The following is a 22,125-nucleotide window of genomic DNA, read 5'->3' as shown; positions in this document are numbered from 1 at the left end:
ATGGGTGATATTCCGGAGACCTGGGGAAGGGCAAACATGGTAGCCATCTTTAAAAAGGGGAAGAAGGAAGACCTTCTTTATTATGAACCAGTCAGTCTAACTTCAATACCTGGAAAGATGCTGGAACAAATTATTAAGCAATCAATCTGTGAGCACCTAGAAGATAAGAAGATTATTAGAAAGAGCCAGCATGGATTTGTCAAGAGCAAATCATGCCAAAGCAACCTCATTTCCTTCTTTGGCAGGGTTACTGGCTTCGTGGATGGGAGGAAGCAATAGACGTGATGTATCTTGATTTTAGTCCGGTGTTCAACAGTCCCACATAACATTCCCATAAGCAAACTAGGGAAATGTGGTGTAGGTGAAATTATTATAAGCTGCATGCACAATGGTTTGAAAGACCATCCTCAAAGAGTAGTTAGCAATGGTTTGCCATTAAAGCAAGAGGGTGTACCTAATGGTGTCCCACAGGGCTCAATTGTGGTCTGGTACTAGTCAATATTTTCATGAATGACTTGGAGAATGGAGAGTGGAAAATAGGCTTAGAGGAGGACACCAAACTGGGAGGGGTGGCAAGCGCTTTGGAGGACAGGATTCGAATTCAAAACAACCTTGACAAGTTGGGGAATTGGCCTGAAATCAACAGGATGAAATTAAATAGAGACAAGTGCAAAGTTTTTGTGGATACAGACTAACACGGCTACCCCTCTGATACTTGAAGTGCAAATAATTTCACTTAGGAAGGAAAAATCAAAGGCACAGCTGCAAACTGGGGACTAACTGGCTAGGAGGGTTGTACTGCTGACAAGGATCCAGGGTTAGGGTGGATCACAAATTGCAGATGAGTCCCCAGCGCGATGCAGCTGTGAAAAAGGCTAATATCATTCTGGGGTGTATTAACAGGAGTCTTATATATTAACAGGAGTCTTATATGTAAACCATGGAAGGTCATTCTCCTACTCTACTCTGCATTGGGGAGACGTCAGCTGGAGAACTGCGTCCAATTCTGGGATTTTAGGAAAGATGTGGACAAATTTGAGAGAGTCCAGAGGACAGCAACAAAAATTATCAAAGGTTTCGAAAACCTAACCTATGAGGAAAGGTTTTTTTTTAAAAATGGGCTTTTTTAGTCTTGAGAAAAGAAGACTGGGGGCATCTGATAACAGTCTTCCAATATGTGAAGGGATGTTACAAAGAGGGCGGGGATCAATTGTTCCTCATCTTAGGGAAAAGTTTCTAACTGTAAGGGGAGTTAAGCTCTGTAATCGGCTTCCAAAGGAGGTTGTGGAAGCCCCATCACTGGAGGCTTTGGAGACGAGGTGGGACAAACACCTGTTGGAGATGGTCTACATCAGTGCTTCTCGAGCAATCTGACGTGGGGGACTGGCAATTTTTTTCCCCAGTGTGCACGCAGACCGGCAGCTGATGGCTCGCGGACCGGCACCGATCCGCGGACCACCACTTTGAGTAGCACTGGTCTACATCGTCCTATCTCAGTGCACAGGGCTGGACTTCATGACCCCTCCAGGTCCCTTCCAGGCTGACATGTCTCATTTTATAGAATCGTGGGGGAGGGGGCAGCAGAAAGACCATAGGAGGTTAAAGGGAGGTTTAATGACAAACAGGAGATGGGAAATTTACAGAGATTTACATCAGCTTGAACGTTCCTGGTAAAGGGGAGATTTGCTGAGAAGTTGGGAGAATAGAAACTTCTTCCTTCCTTTTGAACAGTCCCAGTCTCTCTGCAGCAGGCAAAGAGACACAATCACATCTCATTTTGCCAGGGATGTTTTCGGCTGGAGACTTGGTGTGTGTCTGCCAGTATGAAGGAGACCTTGGGAGAATATGCACAGTGAGTGTGGTAAGCTTCACAGATCTTCATTGGCCCTATGATGTTGCAGGGAACGCAGAGGCAAGGAGCTGAGGGGACACAGAGGCAAGGAGCTTGAAGTCCAGCCCCATGCACTGAGGTAGGACAGTGTAATTTCCCCTGGAGATTAAAGAGTGTCTGGGTTGATCATTGCCAGAGGTATAGGTGAGTAACTGCTGATGGAACCATCGTTCTCGGTTCTCCTCCTTCGCTCCCACTTGAAACCTACCAATGAGAAAAGCAAATCAGTGACATTGCTAACGTACTTGGGGCATTTCATAATGTGTTTCTATTCCACGTTAGGGTTCTGGCTCAGAATGGGAAAGGGTGGGGGGCACTTAAATGGGACAGCAACAAGGGATAGCAAAGCAAGGAAGCCAGGAGGGGGCATTGTGAGTAGCTCAATAGGGGACACACTCCCCTGGGAAAAGTGCTGTCTGCAATGCCCCCATGCATTGCTAGGGGGTGCTGAGCTGCAGTGAGCGGCGGCTCAGTAGGGGCTGTTCTTGCATCTTAATCAGCACTGACTCCAGTGCACCAGCATAACACTAGGGGGCGCTGTGATGCAGGGAGCGGGGCACGGGGGGCTCTCCCCTAATAGTCAGTGCTGACCACAGTATCACAGTGTGGTGCTAGAAGGCGCTGTGCTGCAGGAAGTGGGGTGAGGGGGCTCTCCCCTGATAGTCAGTGCTGACCACAGTGCCAGAGTGCTGTGGTAGGGGGCGCTGTGATGCAGGGAGCGAGGTAGGGCTCAATAGGGGGTGCTCTCTCCTGCCAGTCACTGCTGAGCCCAATGCCCCAAGATGGCGCTGTGCTGCAGGGAGCAGGGCCAGGGCACAGTAGGGGGTGTGTCACAGCAGAAAAACCATAATAAACCTGGTCTGCTGCATGGAAGGGGAAACCGAGGCACACTACCTCATGGCATTGCTGGCTAAATGCCAAGTTACCTACACTCTAGAAAACATTAATATCTGCATTGAGTTAATACCAGTTGGAAAAGAAGAAGGTTTAACAATACTGAACAGATACAAAGAGATGCTTTCTAGCATCCCAGAGGAGACACACTGGCTATCTTCTGAAATGACCAGACTGATCCACAAAGGGTTAAAAGATACACAGAACTTTACAAGAGCTCATGGGGATAACATGACAATGCTTAGCAACACTTAGGAGTTGTATGGTCAAAGCCTAAAGAGGACCTTGGGTCCACTGCCTCCGCATTAGTCAGTGACTAAAACTCCTGCAGTGAACTAAGAGGGATGGGGTGATGCTCTGTACCTCAAAGTAGCACCGTGGAACCCCCGTATTCACCACTCTCATACAATTATGATATGTTTGCTACAAAGGGTACTTTGTGAGGTATTATTTTAAAAGTCTTCATCAGTTGAACATTAATGTCCTGTTGGATTGCATATGCTGTCAGTGTATGGGAAGTTACGGAGTATTGCTGTGTGTGTGACTGAGATATGTTGTGAGGTTGGGAACACCCACAACCAGCCTTTCAGGTACAACAGTGGACTAGCCAGGCAGCATTAATGGCTCATCAACACCCATCAAGGAAAGAATCCACTTTCCATAGACTGTATACAATGGAGACTGCTTGACCAATGGGGACCACCTGATCCCCACGTCACAGCAAAGATCTTAGCAAGAAAGTATAAAAGAGGGAAAGTGACATCATCACTTGGCCTCACTCCCAAAACACGTTTGGAGGACAAAGACCTTGAACTGTGGGAGGCAGGTCCCAGGCTGGAGAAGAGTCCTAGCCTGTGTACTGAGGATCTATAACCTGCTTGTACCATCTGTCAGAGTGAGACACTGCTTGATTCAAATCCTGTTTAGTCTGTAGAACTTAGACTGTGAATTTATTTTTATTTCTTAAGGAACCAACTTTGATATCTGCACTTGCTCCTTATAATCACTTCGAAACCATTTTTCTGTAGTTAATCATCTGTTCTATATTTTACCTAAAACAGTGTGTTTTGGTTCAAGTGCCTGGGGAATCTCAGCTCAGGTTACAAAGATGGGTGCACGTCCACTTCTGTTGACAAAGTGGGGAACGAGGTAATGAGCTTACCCTGGCCAGGCTTCTGACCAGTGCAAGATGATACTGCTGGGGGCGGGGGAGCTGGGGGAATTGGCTGGAGCCTCTCTTTTGATGTTTCATGGGTGCCTGGGAGATCATTCATGTACCTCAGTTGGGCATGTCCCTGCCTGTGGATGGCTGTGTAAGTGCCGTGCCTGTCAGAGGTTTGTGGCTTGACAACATCACAGTGTGAGAGCTGTAGCTCACGAAAGCTTATGCTCAAATAAATTTGTTAGCCTCTAAGGTGCCACAAGTCCTCCTTTTCTTTTTGCGAATACAGACTAACACGGCTGCTACTCTGAAACCTGTGAGAGCGTGTGACTTTCGGTACCACATGGGAACACCCTACACCCCCATGTTCATCCTTATAAAATGATTGTGTGGTATCCACTGCAAAGTTTGTCATTTTGGGTGTCTTCAGAAGGCTCATGATGCACTGAGCTTGGTTATTATAGTGATGTTGTAGTAATTGTATTAGTAAGGTTATAGGTTATAATTTCATGTATATAGTTATGAGGCTGAAAAGGTATCCTCATGGCTTAAAGCAAGCCCAGGCAAAAACTATCTAAGAGCAGAGGGCCAGTTCACACCTCATCGAGGCATGTATGGGACAAACCCAGCCCTACTTCACAGGAACAAAGGATGCTGGCCTAGGCAGCAACAAAAGGTGAGTTGAGTGAGTCACCCCCCTCCCTTTGGTCAGTTTGGGACTGCAATGAGGTAATGCTCACCTGACTCTGAAGGGGGAGGGGCAAAGCCAAGAGGGAAGAAAGAACATGCTAAAAGGGAGAGACGTTTGCCATGCTCTTCCTCTCTCTTCCACCTACATCTACAGATACGACCACCGCCATGTGACTGAAGCATGGGAGAACCCAGCTGAAGGGAAACCAGCCAGCCTGTGGTGAGAAGCATCTAAGTTTGTAAGGGCACTGAAAGTGTTAAGATCAGCTTAGAATGCGTTTTGCTTTTATTTCATTTGCCCAAAGCTGACTTGTTATGCTTTGAGTTATAATCACTTAAAATCTATCTTTTATCATTAATACATTTGGTTGTTTATTCTACCTGAAGCAGTGCGGTTGGTTTGAAGCGTGTCAGAGACTCCCCTTGGGAGAACAAGCCTGGTACATATCAATTTCTTTGTTAAATTGATGAACTCATAGAAGCTTGCAGGGCCCAGTGGGCAGAACTGGACACTGCAAGACAGAGGTTCCTAGGGTTGTGTCTGAGACAGGAGATATTGCCTTGTGTAATTCAGTTGCACAATCCAAGGAGCAGCTGACATGCCAGAGGCTGTGCGTGAACAGCCCAGGAGTGGGGTTCTCACAGCAGAGCAGGGTAAGCCTGGCTCCCAGAGTCAAGGATTGGAGAGACCAAGCAGATCACCGGTCCAGATAACACCAGAGGGGAATGTCACAGAGAGATACCCCAGGTTGGTGGGACAGAGGGCTCAGCAGTCACACAGTCCGGGTTGCACCCAGGGGACCCCGTCTCTGGGAGTTCTTCCCTTGCAGTCACTCCCTGTCCTAATGTCCCAGCATGGCACTAGGAGGCACTGTGCTGCGGGAAGGAGGTGGGAGGGTGATTTTGCCACAGCTGCTTTCCTATGGATAAGTACCATCCCCTCTTTATTATTATCATTGTAGCACCTAGGAGAAATACCTCATGGTGAAGAACACCAATGTGCTAGGCGCTGCACAAACACCAAACAAGATGGTTCCCAATAACACTCCCTCCTTCCCCTGCCCCCCACTCTATGTAATTTGCCCAGGACTCTGGCCATAAACTCCAGTATATCCCCAGACCTGCTGACCTGATTCTGTTGTCCTAAATTCCTCTACCCCAGCTGCTTCCATGAGATCTAGCATCTGCTTTTGCCCTTCCACTCATTTGTGCAGTTGACTTCAAGCTGCTGTGTTCCACCCTAGAGCTGGCTGCATCTCAGCCTAGAGCGAATGATTGCCGGGTGACATCTCAGTGCACCTGTAGGCCCAGCTACCCCACCCCAGAGTTGGCTTCATTTCAGCACCAGTCATGTGACCTCCTGGCAGTACTGCTTGAATGCCCACCATTCCTCACCCTGAGCTCTCCTCTGCGAGGCCCCCTGTGGGTGAGCTGTGTGCATGGTCATCCCGGATGCCTGGGTCCCAATCCCCATCCTGGCATCTCTCCCCTGAAACAGAATTCTTTGCACCTTGTAACTACCCAATTACCCATGATCCATTGCAGCAGAGCCTCCCTCCTGTAAACTCCCCACACTCCTTTACCCCAAATTACCCACCGTCCTTTGCACTGAAGTCCTGTATTACCAAATCACCTATGAGCCCGTGAAAGGAAGTCCTGTTCTAGCCAATTACCCACAGTCCTTTGCAATAGGGTCTTGTGATCCTAAATTAATCTTGCAGGTGGGGGGGGGGGAGGAGAGGGACTGAGAGCTGCGGCGCCAGGTAGGGGTGAGCGCCCTGTGCTGCCGACATGGTGCCTGGGTCCCATTTCTCATCACCATCTCTCTCCCTACACACCTTTCTTCTTCCTCTTGTAGAAACAGATGAGAAGCAGGAGCAGAACCAGACCCACAGCGGCACCAACGCACCCAGCCACCAGGGGGATGGGCAGAGACCAGGTAGCTAAGAGAAGGGGAAAGGAGAGGTGTTAATCGGCAGGAATCGTACGGACAGAAGAACAGGGAATAGGCACCTACTACCTCCACTATACCCCAGACAGGGCAGGGAACTATGTGTGCCCTCCCCTATAAGGGAAGATTTTCTGCCTGACAGATGCTTTTGGTACCAGCCATGGTGAAATGCTGCCACCTGTGGGTCAATCAGCGATACTGCAACAGGGGGGAATGGATCTTCTTACTGTCCCCTTTAAAGTTTGCAACCAAGGTCTCTCCTTGAAGGTAGCAGGGGCCTGCTGGTAAGATACAGAGGTGGCTTCATTTGCGGGGGCTGTCAGGCACATTTTGAGGCCTCATCCTTCACAGTGACGTTCACAGGCCAGTTTCTGGGGGATGGAACCACCTCCCATTCATGTTCTCCTGGTACCTATATTGTATATTGAACACCAGGGGCAGCAGAGGATGGGGCGGGGAAGGGGCGGCTATACTGTATAATGGGCACCAGGGGGCAGCAGAGGGTGGGGGCAGGGAAGAGGCGGATATACTGTATAATGGGCACCAGGGGGCAGCAAAGGGCGGGGGCGGGGGCGGGGCGGCTATACTGTATAATGGGCACTAGGGGCAGCATAGGGTGGGGGCGGGGAAGGGGCGGCTGTACTGTATAATGGGCACTAGGGGGCAGCAGAGGGTGGGGGTGGGGAAGGGGCGGCTGTACTGTATAATGGGCACTAGGGGGCAGCATAGGGTGGGAGGCAGGGAAGGGGCGGCTGTACTGTATAATTGGCACCAGGGGGCAGCAGGGGGTGGGGGTGGGGAAGGGGCGGCTATACTGTATAACGGGCACAGGGGGGCAGCAAAGGGTGGGGGTGGGAAGGGGCAGCTGTACTGTATAATGGGCACCAGGGGGCAGCAGAGGGCGGGGACAGGGAAGGGGCAGCTATACTGTATAATGAGCACTAGGGGCAGCAGAGGGTGGGGGTGGGGAAGGGGCGGCTATACTGTATAATGGGCACCAGGGGGCAGCATAGCGTGGGGGGCAGGGAAGGGGCGGCTATACTGTATAATGGGCACTAGGGGCAGCAGAGGGTGGGGGTGGGGAAGGGGCGGCTGTACTGTATAATGGGCACTAGGGGCAGCAGAGGGTGGGGGTGGGGAAGGGGCGGCTATACTGTATAATGGGCACTAGGGGGCAGCAGAGGGTGGGGGCAGGGAAGGGGCGGCTATACTGTATAATGGGCACTAGGGGCAGCAGAGGGTGGGGGTGGGGAAGGGGCGGCTATACTGTATAATGGGCACTAGGGGGCAGCAGAGGGTGGGGGCAGGGAAGGGGCGGCTATACTGTATAATGCGCACCAGGGGGCAGCAGAGGGTGGGGGTGGGGAAGGGGTGGCTGTACTGTATAATGGGCACTAGGGGCAGCAGAGGGTGGGGTGGGGAAGGGGCGGCTATACTGTATAATGGGCACTAGGGGGCAGCAGAGGGTGGGGTGGGGAAGGGGTGGCTGTACTGTATAATGGGCACTAGGGGGCAGCATAGCGTGGGGGGCAGGGAAGGGGCGGCTATACTGTATAATGGGCTCTAGGGGGCAGCAGAGGGTGGGGGTGGGGAAGGGGTGGCTGTACTGTATAATGGGCACTAGGGGCAGCAGAGGGTGGGGTGGGGAAGGGGCGGCTATACTGTATAATGGGCACTAGGGGGCAGCAGAGGGTGGTGGTGGGGAAGGGGCGGCTGTACTGTATAATGGGCACTAGGGGGCAGCAGAGGGTGGGGGTGGGGAAGGGGCGGCTGTACTGTATAATGGGCACTAGGGGCAGCAGAGGGTGGGGGCAGGGAAGGGGCGGCTGTACTGTATAATGGGCTCTAGGGGGCAGCAGAGGGTGGGGGCGGGGAAGGGGCGGCTGTACTGTATAATGGGCACCAGGGGGCAGCAGAGGGTGGGGGTGGGGAAGGGGCGGCTGTACTGTATAATGGGCACCAGGGGGCAGCAGAGGGTGGGGGTGGGGAAGGGGCGGCTGTACTGTATAATGGGCACCAGGGGGCAGCAGCGGGTGGGGGTGGGGAAGGGGCGGCTGTACTGTATAATGGGCACCAGGGGGCAGCAGAGGGTGGGGGTGGGGAAGGGGCGGCTGTACTGTATAATGGGCACCAGGGGGCAGCAGAGGGTGGAGGCGGGGAAGGGGCGGCTGTACTGTATAATGGGCACCAGGGGGCAGCAGAGGGTGGGGGTGGGGAAGGGGCGGCTATACTGTGTAATGGGCACCAGGGGGCAGCAGAGGGTGGGGGCGGGGAAGGGGCGGCTGTACTGTATAATGGGCACCAGGGGGCAGCAGAGGGTGGGGGTGGGGAAGGGGCGGCTATACTGTATAATGGGCACCAGGGGGCAGCAGAGGGTGGGGGCAGGGAAGGGGCGCTATACTGTGTAATGGGCACTAAGGGTAATATAAGGAATGGGAGTTGAGTCAGGCAGCCATTCATTACACAGCTGCATCATTTCATCAACCGTTGTCCTTCAAAAGACACCTGGGTGTGTGTGTTTCCCTGTTCTCCCCACTGCAGGACCCTGGAGTATAGCTTTGATGACATTTGGGGGGTTAGGGGCAGCCTCACCCTTCATGGTGACGTTCTCAGTCTGACTCCTGGGGGACGGGATCCACCTCCCCGCCACGTTCTCCTCATAGCCGCAGGTGAATTCCCCGGAGCTCGCAGGACCAGCCCATGGGAAAGTGAGCATCACAGAATCCGTGCTGGACTCTTTGGTGCTGATCTCAGACCCCATGTCCCCAGGGATAATCTCAGCCCCGTCCTTGTAGAAGTGAAATCTCCACTCGCTGGCATCTCCAGGGGCTGTGCAGGTGAGGACTAAGGGGACCCCCTTGATCACCACCCCGGATGGGGGATCCAGGCTCAGCACTGGCAAGGGAAGGGGATCTGAGGGGAGGACAAAGTGGATGGGTCAGCAGGAGATCCAGATTGGGGAAACTGGTAAAAGGTCCACTCTACTGTGTAATGGGCACTGGGGCAGCAGAGGGTGGGGGCAGGGAAGGGGCAGCTGTGCTGTATAATGGGCACCAGAGGGTGGGGGTGGGGAAGGGGCAGCTGTACTGTATAATGGGCACTAGGGGCAGCAGAAGGTGGGGGTGGGGAAGGGGCAGCTATACTATATAATGGACACTAGGGGGCAGCAGAGGGTGGGGGTGGAAAGGGGCGGCTATACTGTAACATGGGCACTAGGGGCAGCAGAGGGTAGGGGTGGGGAAGAGGTGGCTATACTGTATAATGGGCACTGGGGCAGCAGAGGGTGGGGGTGGGGAAGGGGCAGCTATACTGTATAATGGGCACTAGGGGCAGCAGAAGGTGGGGGTGGGGAAGGGGCGCTATACTGTGTAATGGGCACCAGGGGGCAGCAGAGGGTGGGGGTGGGGAAGGGGCGCTATACTGTGTAATGGGCACTAAGGGTAATATAAGGAATGGGAGTTGAGTCAGGCAGCCATTCATTACACAGCTGCATCATTTCATCAACCGTTGTCCTTCAAAAGACACCTGGGTGTGTGTGTTTCCCTGTTCTCCCCACTGCAGGACCCTGGAGTATAGCTTTGATGACATTTGGGGGGTTAGGGGCAGCCTCACCCTTCATGGTGACGTTCTCAGCCTGACTCCTGGGGGACGGGATCCACCTCCCCGCCACGTTCTCCTCATAGCCGCAGGTGAATTCCCCGGAGCTCGCAGGACCAGCCCATGGGAAAGTGAGCATCATAGAATCCGTGCTGGACTCTTTGGTGCTGATCTCAGACCCCATGTCCCCAGGGATAATCTCAGCCCCGTCCTTGTAGAAGTGAAATCTCCACTCGCTGGCATCTCCGGGGGCTGTGCAGGTGAGGACTAAGGGGACCCCCTTGATCACCACCCCGGATGGGGGATCCAGGCTCAGCACCGGCAAGGGAAGGGGATCTGAGGGGAGGACAAAGTGGATGGGTCAGCAGGAGATCCAGATTGGGGAAACTGGTAAAAGGTCCACTCTACTGTGTAATGGGCACTGGGGCAGCAGAGGGTGGGGTTGGGGAAGGGGCAGCTATACTGTATAATGGGCACTGGGGCAGCAGAAGGTGTGGGCAGGGAAGCAGCGGCTGTAGTTTATAAAAGGCTAGCAAGAGAGTAACAAGAAGGGTTTCTTCAGGGATGTTAGCAAGAAGAAGAAAGTCAAGGAAAGTGTGGGCCCCTTACTGAATGAGGGAGGCAACCTAGTGACAGAGGATGTGGAAAAAGCTAATGTACTCAATGCTTTTTTTGCCTCTCTCTTCACGAACAAGGTCAGCTCCCAGACTGCTGTGCTGGGCATCACAGCATGGGGAGTAGATGGCCAGCCCTCTGTAGAGAAAGGAGTGCTTCGGGACTATTTAAAAAAGCTGGACGAGCACAAGTCTATGGGGCCGGATGCGCTGCATCCGAGAGTGCTAAAGGAGTTGGCGGATGTGATTGCAGAGCCATTGGCCATTATCTTTGAAAACTCATGGCGATCGGGGGAAGTCCCAGACAACTGGAAAAAGGTTAATGTAGTGCCCATCTTTAAAAAAGGGAAGAAGGAGGATCTGGGGAACTACAGGCCAGTCAGCCTCACCTCAGTCCCTGGAAAAGTCATGGAGCAGGTCCTCAAGGAATCAATTCTGAAGCACTTAGAGGAGAGGAAAGTGATCACGAACAGCCAGCATGGATTCACCAAGGGCAAGTCATGCCTGACTAATCTAATTGCCTTCTATGATGAGATAACTGGCTCTGTGGATGCGGGGAATGCATTGGACGTGTTGTTCCTTGACTTTAGCAAAGCTTTTGACATGGTCTCCCACAGTATTCTTGCCAGCAAGTTAAAGAAGTATGGGCTGGATGAATGGACTATAAGGTGGATAGAAAGTTGGCTAGATTGTCGGACTCAACGGGTAGTGATCAATGGCTCCATGTCTAGTTGGCAGCTGGTATCAAGTGGAGTGCCCTAAGGGTCAGTCCTCGGGCCGGTTTTGTTCAATATCTTCATTAATGATCTGGAGGATGGTGTGGATTGCACCCTCAGCAAGTTTGCAGATGACACTAAACTGGGGGGAGAGGTAGATACGCTGGTGGGTAGGGATAGGATACAGAGGGACCTAGACAAATTAGAGAATTGGGCCAAAAGAAATCTGATGAGGTTCAACAAGGACAAGTGCAGAGTCCTGCACTTTGGATGGAAGAATCCCATGCACTGCTACAGACTAGGGACTGAATGACTCAGCAGCAGTTCTGCAGAAAAGGACCTAGGGGTTACAGTGGACGAGAAGCTGGATATGAATCAACAGTGTGCCCTTGTTGCCAAGAAGGCCAATGGCATTTTGGGCAGTATAAGTAGGGGCATTGCCAGCAGATCGAGGGACGTGATTGTTCCCCTCTATTCGACATTGGTGAGCCCTCATCTGGAGTACTGTGTCCAGTTTTGGGCCCCACACTACAAGAAGGATGTGGAAAAATTGGAAAGAGTCCAGCGGAGGGCAACAAAAATGATGAGGGGATGGAGCACATGACTTATGAGGAGAGGCTGAGGGAACTGGGATTGTTTAGTCTGCGGAAGAGAAGAATGAGGGGGGATTTGATAGCTGCTTTCAACTACCTGAAAGGGGGTTCCAAAGAGAATGGATCTAGACTGTTCTCAGTGGTGGCAGATGACAGAACAAGGAGTAATGGTCTCAAGTTGCAGTTGGGGAGGTCTAGGTGGGATATTAGGGAAAACTTTTTCACGAGGAGGGTGGTGAAGCCCTGGAATGGGTTCCCTAGGGAGGTGGTGGAATCCCCTTCCTTAGAAGTTTTTAAGGTCAGGCTTGACAAAGCCCTGGCTGGGATGATTTAGTTGGGGATTGGTCCTGCTTTGAGCAGGGGGTTGGACTAGATGACCTCCTGAGGTCCCTTCCAACCCTGATATTCTATGATTCTATGATTCTATGGGACAGGATAAGGAATGCAAGTTGCATTGCGGGGGCATTTATTTCACCTCTGCGTCACCCCAACAATCGTTCTCCTTCAAAATGCAGCTGAGTGTGTGCACAGGTGCCCATGTGTGTTCCTTTGCCCCCTATTTCAGGAAGCACTGAATATATCTTGCATTGGATTTGAGACTTTAGGGCATCCTCACCCTTCACGGTGATGTTCACAGGCCAGCTCCTTGGGGACGGGACCCACCTTCCGCTCACATTCTCCTCATACCCGCAGGTGAATTCCCCAGCGCTGTTGGGACCAGCCCGTGGGATGCTCAGCACAGAGACATTCCTAGAGTTGGTGCCAGGCTCCTTGATGCTGATCTCAGACCTCGCATCCCCAGGGACAATCTTTGCTCCATCTTTGTAGAAGTGAAACCTCCATTCGCTGGCAGCCCCAGGGGCTGTGCAGGTGATGAGCAGAGGGAAACCTTCGTTCACCTCTCCTGATGGGGGATCCATGCTCAGCACTGGCCGTGGAGGGGGATCTGTGGGGAGCAGCAACACGGAGAGGTTAGCACGGGAACCACAGTGCTGAGTGTGGAAAAGCAGCGGCTATACCAGGGGTGGCCAACCTGAGCCCGAGAAGGAGCCAGAATTTTCTAATGTACATTGCCAGAGAGCCACAGTAATACGTCAGCAACCCCCCATCAGCTCCCCGTTCCCCCCACTCCCAGCTCCTCCCACCCACCGGCAGCCCCACCGATCAGCGCCTCCCCCTCCCTCGCCGCACCTCGCGATCAGCTGTTTCCTGGCGTGCAGGAGGCTCTGGAGGAGAGGGGAGAGGAGCGAAGGCAGGGCAGGCTCAGGAGAGGGGGCGGGAAGGGGTGTAGTGGGGGCAGGGGCTGTGGCAGAGCCAGGGGTTGAGCAGTGAGCACCCCCCGACACGCTGGGAAGTTGGCTCCTGTAGCTCCAGCCCCGGAGTCGGTGCCTAGACAAGGAGCCGCAGATTAACTTCTGAAGAGCCGCATGTGGCTCCGGAGCCACAGCATAGCCACCCCTGGGCTGTACCGTACAATGGGCACCAGGGGCAGCAGAGGGTGGGGGTGGGGAAGGGGTGGCTGTACTGTATAATGGGCACCAGGGGGCAGCAGAGGGCGGGGGCGGGGAAGGGGCGGCTATACTGTATAATGGGCACCGGGGGTAGCAGAGGGGGTGGGGAAGGGGCAGCTGTACTGTATAATGGGCACTAGGGGCAGCAGCAGGGGGCGGGGAAGGGGCGGCTATACTGTGTAATGGGCACTAGGGGGTAGCGGGGGGGGTGGGAAGGGGCGGCTGTACTGTATAATGGGCACTAGGGGTAGCGGGGGGGGTGGGAAGGGGCGGCTGTACTGTATAATGGGCACTAGGGGCAGCAGAGGGTGGGGGAGGGGCCGCCACGCTGGGTGGCACTGTTTGAGAGCCAAATACTTTGTTGCCTTACTGAGTTATTGGTTGCGGGGGGTGTGTGTGTGTGTGTGTGTGTGTGTGTGTGTGTGTGTGTGTGTGTGTGTGTGTGTGCGCGCGCACTGTAGGAAGTGTTGTTTGTATGTAGGGGTTGATTTTATTCTCTAGGGCAGCCTCACCTTTCAAGGTAACAGTCACAGCCTGGCTCCTGGTGGACAGGATCCATCTCTCACTCTGTTTCTCCTCGTACTGACAGGCGTATTCCCCGGTGCTGTTGGTGTCAACTCGCGGGATCCTGAGCACAGAGACTGTCAGTGAGCTAGTCCTGGGCTCCGCGGTGCTGATCTCAGACCCAGCGTCCCCAGGGATGATCTTGGCTCCATCCTGGTAGAAGTGAAACCTCAGCTCTCTGGTGTCCCCGGGGGCCGTGCAGGTGATGAGTAGGGGGTGCCCTTCGCTCACCACTCCAGACGTGGGATCCACGCTCAGTGTCGGCTCTGCAGGGGGGTCTGAACGGGGCAGCAAAGGGTCGGGGTCAGCCAGGGCAGGAGATGGAGGAATGTGAAAATGTGGTTCGGAGAATGAAACGGATGCATCTTCCCTCCCTCCAGGACTTTGAACAAGTTGTTGGAGCTGGAATTGGGAATTCCTTCCTCAGAAAACTGCCTTGGGGGGTTGCTAGCCATTAGGTTACTGTGTTGGGCAGCCATGCTCCTGGAACCCTATGGGTCTTGGTTTTTATTGGGCAACTAAGACTGGTGGCCATGTTGGTAGCTATGTTTGGGCAATCAGGCTCTTTTCAGTTGGGTAGGAATGTTGGATTGCCATGTTGTTGGCAGTTGAACAGCCATGATAGGTGGCCATTTTAGAAGTTGGGGGGTAAGTTAGGTGGCCATGTTGTTGCCAGTTGGGCAGCCATGTTTATTTTGTCGAGTGTGAGCAGCCATTTTGGATGGGCATGTTAGTATTTGGGCTGCCATGTTGGGCTGCAAAGTTGTTGCCAGTTGACCGGCCATATTTACTGGCCATTTTGATAAGTGTGAGACTCCATATTGTATGGGCATGTTTGCCTGCTATTGGGCAGCCATACAGTTGCCAGTCGGACAGCCATGTTAGGTGTCCATGATTCCGGAATGAATGGCTGGGAAATAACCCATGAAAGATAAACCATGGCATATATTACCTGCTCCTGACAGATAATGGGGCAGACAGACCCTCCTCCATAATGGCATGACTTTGACAGTCACTGACATTCAAAAGATAAGTGTGTGTGTGCGTGTGTGTGTAAAAGCAAGAACAAAGGGAGAAGAGGGTCTCTTGATATTTAAATAGCTACATTGTGGTGTACAGAGATAGATAGAGGGGGGTATGGAGAGAAGGAGAGAGAGAGAGAGTATGGGGATAGATAGATACAGTAACTCCTTGCTTAAAGTTCACAGAATCATAGAATATCAGGGTTGGAAGAGACCTCAGGAGGTCATCTAGTCCAACCCCCTGCTCAAAGCAGGACCAATCCCCAATTTTTGCCCCAGATCCCAAATGGCTCCCTCAAGGATTGAAGTCACAACCCTGGGTTTAGCAGGCCAATGCTCAAACCACTGAGCTATTCCTCCCCCCCACCCCATAAGTTGTACTTATGTTCCAGAAAAATGCTTCTTTAAGCAAAGCGATGTTAGGCGAATCCAATTTCCCGATAAGAATTAATGTAAATAGGTGGGGTTAGGTTCCAGGGAATTGTTTTTTGCCGGACAAAAGACTATATCTAAAAAAAAAGACTATATATAAAAGACTATATATATATAAGGTCAGCTCCCAGACTGCTGTGCTGGGCATCACAAAATGGGGAAGAGATGGCCAGCCCTCTGTAGAGATAGAGGTGGTTAGGGACTATTTAGAAAAGCTGGACGTGCACAAGTCCATGGGGCCGGACGAATTGCATCCGAGAGTGCTGAAGGAATTGGCGGCTGTGATTGCAGAGCCCTTGGCCATTATCTTTGAAAACTCGTGGCGAACGGGGGAAGTCCCGGATGACTGGAAAAAGGCTAATGTAGTGCCCATCTTTAAAAAAGGGAAGAAGGAGGATCCTGGGAACTACAGGCCAGTCAGCCTCACCTCAGTCCCTGGAAAAATCATGGAGCAGGTCCTCAAAGAATCAATCCTGAAGCACTTACATGAGAGGAAAGTGATCAGGAACAGTCAGCATGGATTCACCAAGGGAAGGTCATGCCTGACTAATCTAATCGCCTTTTATGATGAGATTACTGGTTCTGTGGATGAAGGGAAAGCAGTGGATGTATTGTTTCTTGACTTTAGCAAAGCTTTTGACACGGTCTCCCACAGCATTCTTGTCAGCAAGTTAAGGAAGTATGGGCTGGATGAATGCACTATAAGGTGGGTAGAAAGCTGGCTAGATTGTCGGGCTCAACGGGTAGTGATCAATGGCTCCATGTCTAGTTGGCAGCCGGTGTCAAGTGGAGTGCCCCAGGGGTCGGTCCTGGGGCCCGTTTTGTTCAATATCTTCATAAATGATCTGGAGGATGGTGTGGATTGCACTCTCAGCAAATTTGCGGATGATACTAAACTGGGAGGAGTGGTAGATACGCTGGAGGGGAGGGATAGGATACAGAAGGACCTAGACAAATTGGAGGATTGGGCCAAAAGAAATCTGATGAGGTTCAATAAGGATAAGTGCAGGGTCCTGCACTTAGGATGGAAGAATCCAATGCACCGCTACAGACTAGGGACCGAATGGCTAGGCAGCAGTTCTGTGGAAAAGGACCTAGGGGTGACAGTGGACGAGAAGCTGGATATGAGTCAGCAGTGTGCCCTTGTTGCCAAGAAGGCCAATGGCATTTTGGGATGTATAAGTAGGGGCATAGCGAGCAGATCGAGGGACGTGATCGTTCCCCTCTATTCGACACTGGTGAGGCCTCATCTGGAGTACTGTGTCCAGTTTTGGGCCCCACACTACAAGAAGGATGTGGATAAATTGGAAAGAGTCCAGCGAAGGGCAACAAAAATGATTAGGGGTCTAGAGCACATGACTTATGAGGAGAGGCTGAGGGAGCTGGGATTGTTTAGTCTGCAGAAGAGAAGAATGAGGGGGGATTTGATAGCTGCTTTCAACTACCTGAAAGGGGGTTCCAAAGAGGATGGCTCTAGACTGTTCTCAATGGTAGCAGATGACAGAACGAGGAGTAATGGTCTCAAGTTGCAATGGGGGAGGTTTAGATTGGATATTAGGAAAAACTTTTTCACTAAGAGGGTGGTGAAACACTGGAATGCGTTACCTAGGGAGGTGGTAGAATCTCCTTCCTTAGAGGTTTTTAAGGTCAGGCTTGACAAAGCCCTGGCTGGGATGATTTAACTGGGACTTGGTCCTGCTTTGAGCAGGGGGTTGGACTAGATGACCTTCTGGGGTCCCTTCCAACCCTGATATTCTATGATTCTATGATTCTATGATTCTATATATACACACACACACACACACACAGTGTAAGTTTTAAACAAACAATTGAATACTGTACACAGCAAAGATGATTGTGAAGGTTGGTTGAGGTGATGAAGTCTGAGGGTGGGATATTTCCCAGGGAATCCTTTACTGCTAAATGATGAACTAGCACTCGGCTGAACCCTCAAGGGTTAGCACATTGTTTTTAATGTAGCCTCACACTCTACAAGGCAGCAGGGATGGAGGGAGGAGACACAATAGACGCATGGCAGTGACTGCAAACATTCCCTGCGAAACTGAACGTTATGATGAACCCAGGCTATCCCACTGGAGAGCACCACTCGCTCCACTTTCCGAAGTGCCAGGTGGTGCATGTGTGTGTGAGAGAGAGAGACAGGCACACACACACTGGGTGTGTGTGAGAAAGAGAGATACCGTGTGTGTGTGAGAGAGAGAGAGACGCGCATCGCCCCTTTAAGTACGCTGACTCCATTCTAAGTACATTGCCTTTTTAAGTAGATCAGCAAGTTGAGACAGCAGCCGCTGCCAGCAAGCTCCCTCCGTCCTGAGCCCTGTCGTGTGTCCCCCTCTCTGTGGCGATGGGGGCCAGGAGCAGGGGCAGGGGCAGGAGCAGGAGGAGGGGACACCCTGACATCAGCAACGCTCCACCCGCCCCCCGCACAGCAAGGCAGAGGGCAGGAGCAGCACAGGGCAGTGGGGGGGAGGGACACCTGAACTGTCGGCAATTGGTAGCCTGCTGGGTGGCTGCCACCCAGGGAACTTAGGGGAGCTGATGGGGGGCTGCCGGCCCACCCTGGCTCCGAGCCCCCACCAGCTCCACCAGCTGCTCTCCCTGCAAGCAGTGGACAAAGCAGGCGGCTGCCAAACGGCGTTATAAGGGAGTATTGCGCAGCTTTAAACCAGCCTGTTCTCTACGAGATCAGCCACATCACATCGTTAACCGGGGACGGTCAGGGAGGAGTTCCTGTAGATCAGGGGTCTCAAAGTCCTGGCCCGCGGGCCGTCTGCGACCCGAGATCCTCCCCATTGTGGCCCGCGGGGCTCCAGCAATTTGGAGGCGGGTCTCTCCCTTGGTCCCACCTGCTACCCTCCCCCTGGGCGTCCCCCGGGCGATTTAAAATGGCCCTGGGCCCCGCCCACCATCAGCAGCAGTGGCTCCGCATGGCTGCTGGACCCTCCCTGTGGCCCCGGGGCAGGGCGGGGCTGGGCCTCCGCATGCTGCCCCTGCTCCGAGCGCCCCTGCACCCAGTGGGAAGCTGCAGGGACGGTGCCTGGGGGCAGCAGCGCATGGAGGCCCCCTGGCCCATCCCACCTTGGAGCCCCAGGTAAGTGCCGCACCCCCCAACCCCCTCCCAGAGCCTGCACCCCTCCCCCCTGCTCCTGCACCCCCACCCCCTGCCCCATCCCAGAGCCTGCTGCCCAGAACCTCTCCCCCACCCAAACTCCCTCCAAGACCCCAACCTCTCACCCCTTCTGCACCCAAACTCCCTCCCAGAGCCTGCACCCTGCACCCCAATCCCCTGCCCCAGCCCAGAGCCTCTAACCAAACTACATCCCAGAGCCTGCACCCCAGACCCCCTCCCCCACCCAAACTCTCTTCCAGACCCCAACCTCTCACCCCTTCTGCACCCAAACTCCCTCCCAGAGCCTGTGCCCTGCACCCCAATCCCCTGCCCCAGCCCAGAGCCTCTAGCCAAACTACGTCCCAGAGCCTGCATGCCAGTCCCCCTCCCCCACCCAAACTCCCTTCCTGACCCCAACCTCTCACCCCTTCTGCACCCAGACTCCCTCCTAGAGCCTGCACCTTGCACCCCAATCCCCTGCCCCAGCCCAGAGCCTGCACCCCAGACCCCCTCCCCCACCCAAACTCCCTCCTAGAGCCTGCACCCTGCACCCCAATCCCCTGCCCCAGCCCAGAGCCTGCACCCCAGACCCCCTCCCCCACCCAAACTCCCTTCCAGAGCCCAACCTCTCACCCCTTCTGCACCCAACCCTCTCCCCCCACCCCCCGCCCAGAGCCTTAGGCAGGTGGGAGGCAGAGTTTGGGGGGGGCAGAGTTTTGGGCGGCATGAGTGACATTATTGTCCCGCTGGGAGGATTTGAGGACTGGCACTGGGCCTAAGGTAAATTGAGTTTGAGACCCCTGCTGTAGATAGTGTGACAAAGTCAGGCCGGACGGCTGCAGGCGGGGCTGGGAAAACAGGTGTGTTAGCCCTAGAATGGGAAAGGCCCTTTTTTCTACAAGCTGGGAAGGGATTACTTCAGGTCAATTAGGGACACCCGAGTCCAGTTAAGGGCTGCCTGAAACCTGTTAAAACCTCTCTCCGGGGAAGGGGAGAAGTTTGCTTCCGTGCATTATAGACTTGTTTCCCTCTGTTTGGCAGAGGAGCACTCCTCAGGCCTGCCCCGAGGCCGACCAGGAAAGCTCTGAGAAACAAACCCGGAAGAGGGAAGACAGACGCGCTCCAGAGTGGGGCTGACTTACCCCAGGCCGTGTCCCTGCCAGAGGAGGGAGCACTAGGTCCGGCAAGGCAAAAGGGATGCCTTGCCACAATAGATTGTTAGATAGATAGACAGACAGACAGACGGACCTCACCTTTGACTCTGATGGTGATCCGGTTGCTCTCCTCGGAGCGGACGAAATGACCAGTCTTGCCCGTGTAATAGTTACAACTGTACGAACCCGCACTCTGTGGCTCCGTGATGTTGAGGTTGTAGGTGTGTTTCCACCCGGAGGACGCCTTGGCTGAGACAGCCCATCCCATATTGCTGTAGTATTGGAATACCGACACCCGATCCTTTGCAGGGGGAGCAGAGCATGTGAGGCCCACGATGTCTCCAAGCAGGTATTCAACCTTCTGGGGATGCACGGAGAAGGCTGGGGCTGGGTGGTTAGCTGGGGAACCAAGGTTCCATTAGCACCAGCTCATAACCCACCATGGGGTCATGGGATTCAAGCAGAATCTCGGCGTTTGTTAAAAAGAGATGAAAGAGTGGTGAAGGAGGAAATCTCAAGATGGTGACTTGACTGTGACCTTCCTGAGTCTGCCCAGAGCCTGAGCCCCTCGCTGTGAGAAGGGGCAGCTGCCCTGTGTGTGACAGGGCTGAGGTGAACACGGCTCAATCTCTCCCCCCTTGGGAAGATGGAGGGAGGCCATCCCGCATCGGCTCCCCCCAGGGCTGCCCTGTGGCGTGATGCAAGGTACAAGAGAAAGAGGAGCTGGGAACTCCAAACAGATGTGGGGTCAGGCCACTTCCTCTCTGAGCGGAAGCATTCACAATGTGCAGGTTCCCTCCACCAGGCGAAGTGTGCTGGCTCAGCTGGTCCCGGAGCTGAGCTCATCATCATTAGCCCTGAGTTCCTCTCCACCCAGGTACACACAAACCCCCACCCCCGCCAGTGTATGGCTCCCTCCCCTGCAGAGGGCAGGGGGGCACCCGTCTTTCATTGCCTGGTGGGGGCCTCTCTGCTGGGACCTGGGCGGAGACCCACCCAACTCATCTCACCTGCTCTGGGACAGGAACGGTGTTAGTCGGAATGAACTGGGGCTGGCCAGGCATAAGGAGCAAAGAGGGAGTTGGAGACCTCTGGACTCAGCTACCCCCTACCTGCACTTCCACATCTCACAGCTTCAAAGGGGGGAAATACCCTACCCCGGCTCCCAAGACATTCCTACCCCCAGCAGTGGCATCTCAGCGAGGACCGGCATCAGCATTACCTGCAGGGGACACCAGCCAGGGAAGGAGCTGGAGAGAGGCTGAAAGAGAGAGAAGAGTTGATGAGACCTCCAGGTACACAAGAGATGAGATGCTGGGGAGAATGGGGGAGGTTGGTACCCGGAGAAGACAGACAGACAGGGAAGTCACTCACCCAGCACAGGCAGAAGGAGAGTTAGTGCCATGCTGCACGGGTCCCTCTGGGGCGGGGAGCTGGGTTCTCAGCTCAGCCACCAGCTGTGTCTCCCTCCAGAAGGGTGACTGACCCTTCTCCTTTGTCCGTCCCACGAGATGGACAATCCCATGACAGGATGCGTTGCTCATCCCTCGGCCCTCCCTCCCTCCATCCCATGATCTCTGAGAAGTCACGGGCTCCAACCCAACACAGGAAATCCTGGCGAAACCACAATCTCGGCCTCTTCCCCTCCACAGCCCATCTATTCGCCTCCAGATGCCACCGGCCCTTGTTCTGTGGACCATCCACACACCTTTTCCTGCTGCTCCCTCCCAGCTCCAAGCTCCTGAGCTTGTATTTCCCACTCTGCAATCCAGCAAGTGTCCCTGCGCTAGGCTCCCAGCTCCTCGGCCGTCACCTCTCTTGGGTGTGGGGATTTTCCTGGCTGCACAGTCTCCTGCCTTCACTGGGACTTCTCCGGCGAGTACTTCTGTCTATACCGGTTTGCGTTGCCTTCCTCTCAGAGTCTATAAACAACACAATTGCTAGCGGTTTCCAGTGATCACACAGCACTTTCTAACAAAGCCCACTGCATCCTGAGGGGGAAGCACTACTGGGGAAACATTTCAAAGCAACAAAAGTCCCTCCACGCATGCTAATAGGCTCACCGGAGATCAACCCACCCATCCCCACCCTGGCTCTGGCCGGTGTCAGTCTTTCCAGCCCTCAGACCCTTGGCCTGGCCTCTCTGCTTGGACCTGGACTGGGGCCCTCTGTGGACCGGAGCTCCTCTCCTTTAGCTGGGGCAG

General features: G+C 53.7%; 1 protein-coding gene across 4 annotated transcripts; it reads right to left on the bottom strand.

The window, feature by feature from the left end:
- Nucleotides 1-1,594: 1,594 nt before the first annotated feature.
- Nucleotides 1,595-21,493, bottom strand: LOC114021652 (Fc receptor-like protein 5). 4 transcript variants are annotated; one of them, XM_037877109.2, is made up of 9 exons: nucleotides 21,296-21,493; nucleotides 21,144-21,182; nucleotides 20,021-20,320; nucleotides 14,132-14,461; nucleotides 12,725-13,054; nucleotides 10,201-10,521; nucleotides 9,181-9,501; nucleotides 6,476-6,580; nucleotides 1,595-2,095 (listed from the first exon to the last, which is right to left on the bottom strand). In XM_037877109.2, exons 1-9 carry the CDS (start codon nucleotides 21,324-21,326, stop codon nucleotides 1,998-2,000), a joined length of 1,875 nt encoding a protein of 624 aa, XP_037733037.1. In that variant the 5' UTR covers nucleotides 21,327-21,493; the 3' UTR covers nucleotides 1,595-1,997. The 4 variants fall into 4 exon arrangements, with proteins under 4 accessions (XP_037733037.1, XP_037733038.1, XP_043382849.1 ...); XM_037877110.2 differs by having other exon boundaries at nucleotides 21,102-21,182; nucleotides 21,296-21,313; XM_043526914.1 differs by lacking the exon at nucleotides 10,201-10,521 and having other exon boundaries at nucleotides 21,296-21,450.
- Nucleotides 21,494-22,125: the final 632 nt, after the last annotated feature.

The sequence above is a fragment of the Chelonia mydas genome, chromosome 13 (genome assembly GCF_015237465.2).
Source record: "Chelonia mydas isolate rCheMyd1 chromosome 13, rCheMyd1.pri.v2, whole genome shotgun sequence".
Classification (NCBI taxonomy): Eukaryota; Metazoa; Chordata; order Testudines; family Cheloniidae; genus Chelonia; species Chelonia mydas.
Note: the sequence above shows the minus strand (reverse complement) of the source record. Positions and strands in the feature narration are given on the sequence as shown.

Coding starts and splice junctions, on each gene's coding strand:
- LOC114021652 (XM_037877109.2), bottom strand. CDS start 21,326: ATGGCACTAACTCTCCTTCTGCCTGTGCTGG. Junction 10,522..12,724: donor TGTGAACATCACCGTGAAGG/GTGAGGATGCCC, acceptor TCCTCCCCTCAG/ATCCCCTTCCCTTGCCGGTG. Junction 2,096..6,475: donor CTACAAGAGGAAGAAGAAAG/GTGTGTAGGGAG, acceptor TCTCATTGGTAG/GTTTCAAGTGGGAGCGAAGG.